This window comes from Tauraco erythrolophus, unplaced genomic scaffold (assembly GCF_009769465.1).
Source record: "Tauraco erythrolophus isolate bTauEry1 unplaced genomic scaffold, bTauEry1.pri scaffold_137_arrow_ctg1, whole genome shotgun sequence".
Lineage (NCBI taxonomy): Eukaryota > Metazoa > Chordata > Aves > Musophagiformes > Musophagidae > Tauraco > Tauraco erythrolophus.
In genome coordinates this window covers 2,580-4,383 of record NW_028238599.1, presented here as the reverse complement: position 1 = coordinate 4,383, position 1,804 = coordinate 2,580, and the positions used below count along the sequence as shown (strand labels likewise).

Sequence of the window (1,804 nt, the reverse complement as noted above, 5' to 3'; positions counted from 1 at the left end):
TGGGTGGGACTGTCACCCACTGTCACCCACTGGCACCCACTGTCACCCACTGGCACCCGCCGAAGGGGGCTCGCCATGGCTGTCACCTTCCTCTTGGTGCTGGTGGCGGTGGGAGGTAACGGGGGTCCCTCCTGCCCCGTGTCCTGGAGGAGGAGGGCAGGATGGGCACCCCAGGGTGGTGGGGAGGGGGTAACGTGGGGGTGGGCACGGGAGGCAGCGGGGGTGGCAGCCTGGGTGGCGGCGTGCCGGGGCACGGGGTCTGCATTGGGACCTGGGGATGGTGGGACAGGGTCTGTCTGGGGACGAGGTCCTTGTGGGGATGGTGGGGTCGGGGTCTGCACAGGGACATGGGGGCAGAAGGACGTGGGGACAGGCAAGGGGGATGGTGGGTCAAGCACCCGGATCTGGTGGGGTCTGGGCACCCCTGGGTGGGCGCAGGGCCCCCGGTGCTGGCCGTGCGCTCCCGCGGCCGCGCTCACAGCCCCTGTCCCTGCTCAGCGGCGCAGAGTGCGGCCCCCGAGCCCTGCCAAGGTGGCCCCCAGTCCTGGTGCCGGGACGTGGCCACAGCTGTCCGGTGCCACCAGGAGCAGTACTGCCGTGACCTCTGGGACAGCCTGGCCCTGGTGAGCACCCGTTGCCAACACCGCCCCGTCTTGGGGTCACGCCGGGGGGTCCGGCACAGCCCTGAGGGTCCGTGTTGTGCCCCCACAGTGGGACGTGGCTGAGGGGGACGTGGCTGAGGAGGCCATGGTGGCGCTGGGCAGAGGGATTAAGTGCAGCATGTGCACCAAAATCCTGAAGCGGCTCAAGAAGCTGGCGGGCGAGAACCCCGATGAGGTGAGGAGGCCGTGGGGGGCTCAGGGCAGCGGGGCGGGGGGCCGGCGCATGGCCGCGGCCCCGCTGATGCCCGGTGGTGGCAGGCGGCGGTGGACGCGGCGCTGGGCAAGGTGTGCCGGGTGCTGGGGAAGACGCTGGGCCGCGTCTGCGTGGCCGTGATGAGGAAATACCGGGACGACATCAGCAGGGCGCTGCAGGACGGAGAGGAGCCCCGGGACACCTGCGCCACCCTCGGCTTCTGCAGGGCCTGAGCCCGGTCAGCACCGCCCCGCGGCCCGCAGCGGGCACCCGCACCCGCCATCCTGCACCCTGCACCCTGCATCCTGCACCCGCACCCTGCATCCTGCACCCTGCACACTGCATCCCGCACCCTGCATCCTGCACCCTGCACACTGTATCCTGCACCCTGCACACTGCATCCCGCACCCTGCATCCTGCACCCTGCACACTGTATCCTGCACGCTGCATCCTGCACCCCGTGTCCTGCATCCCGCACACTGCACCCTCCATCCTGCACCCCACATCCTGCACCCCACATCCTACACCCTGCATCCTGCATCCCGCACCCCGCATCCTGCACCCCACATCCTGCGTCCTGCATCATCCATCCTGCATCCTGCACCCCGCACCCCACATCCTGCACCCTGCATCCTCTGTCCTGCACCCCACGACCTGCATCTGACATCCTGCACCCTGCACCCCATATCCTGCACCCTGCATCCTCCGTCCTGCACCCCATGACCCGCATCGCCGCACCCTGCACCCCACCCCATATATCCTCCATCCTGCACCCCACATTCCTGCACCCTGTATCCCACACCCCATAGCCTGCCCTGGGGGTGAGCAGGCACTTGGGGGTCCTGTGCCTCCAGGAGGGAACCTGCCTGCAACCCCACAGGGTGGGGGGGAGACAAGAGACCCCGAAACGCACCCTGGCGGGGGGTGTGGAAGGTTGGCACCCGAGGTG

The 1,804-nt window shown here is 69.3% G+C and overlaps 1 protein-coding gene across 1 annotated transcript; it reads left to right on the top strand.

Annotated features, from left to right (window-relative positions):
* Nucleotides 1-75: 75 nt before the first annotated feature.
* GNLY (granulysin) lies at nt 76-1,088 on the top strand. The gene is made up of 4 exons (XM_086630553.1): nt 76-115; nt 499-617; nt 712-837; nt 921-1,088. Exons 1-4 carry the CDS (start codon nt 76-78, stop codon nt 1,086-1,088), a joined length of 453 nt encoding a protein of 150 aa, XP_086486679.1.
* Nucleotides 1,089-1,804: the final 716 nt, after the last annotated feature.

Bases quoted from the DNA above. Each gene is read 5' to 3' on its own strand.
- GNLY (XM_086630553.1), top strand. From the start codon at position 76: ATGGCTGTCACCTTCCTCTTGGTGCTGGTGGCGGTGGGAG. The intron at 618-711 runs GCCCTGGTGAGC...GTGCCCCCACAG, and splicing joins GTGACCTCTGGGACAGCCTG to TGGGACGTGGCTGAGGGGGA. The intron at 838-920 runs GTGAGGAGGCCG...CGGTGGTGGCAG, and splicing joins CGGGCGAGAACCCCGATGAG to GCGGCGGTGGACGCGGCGCT.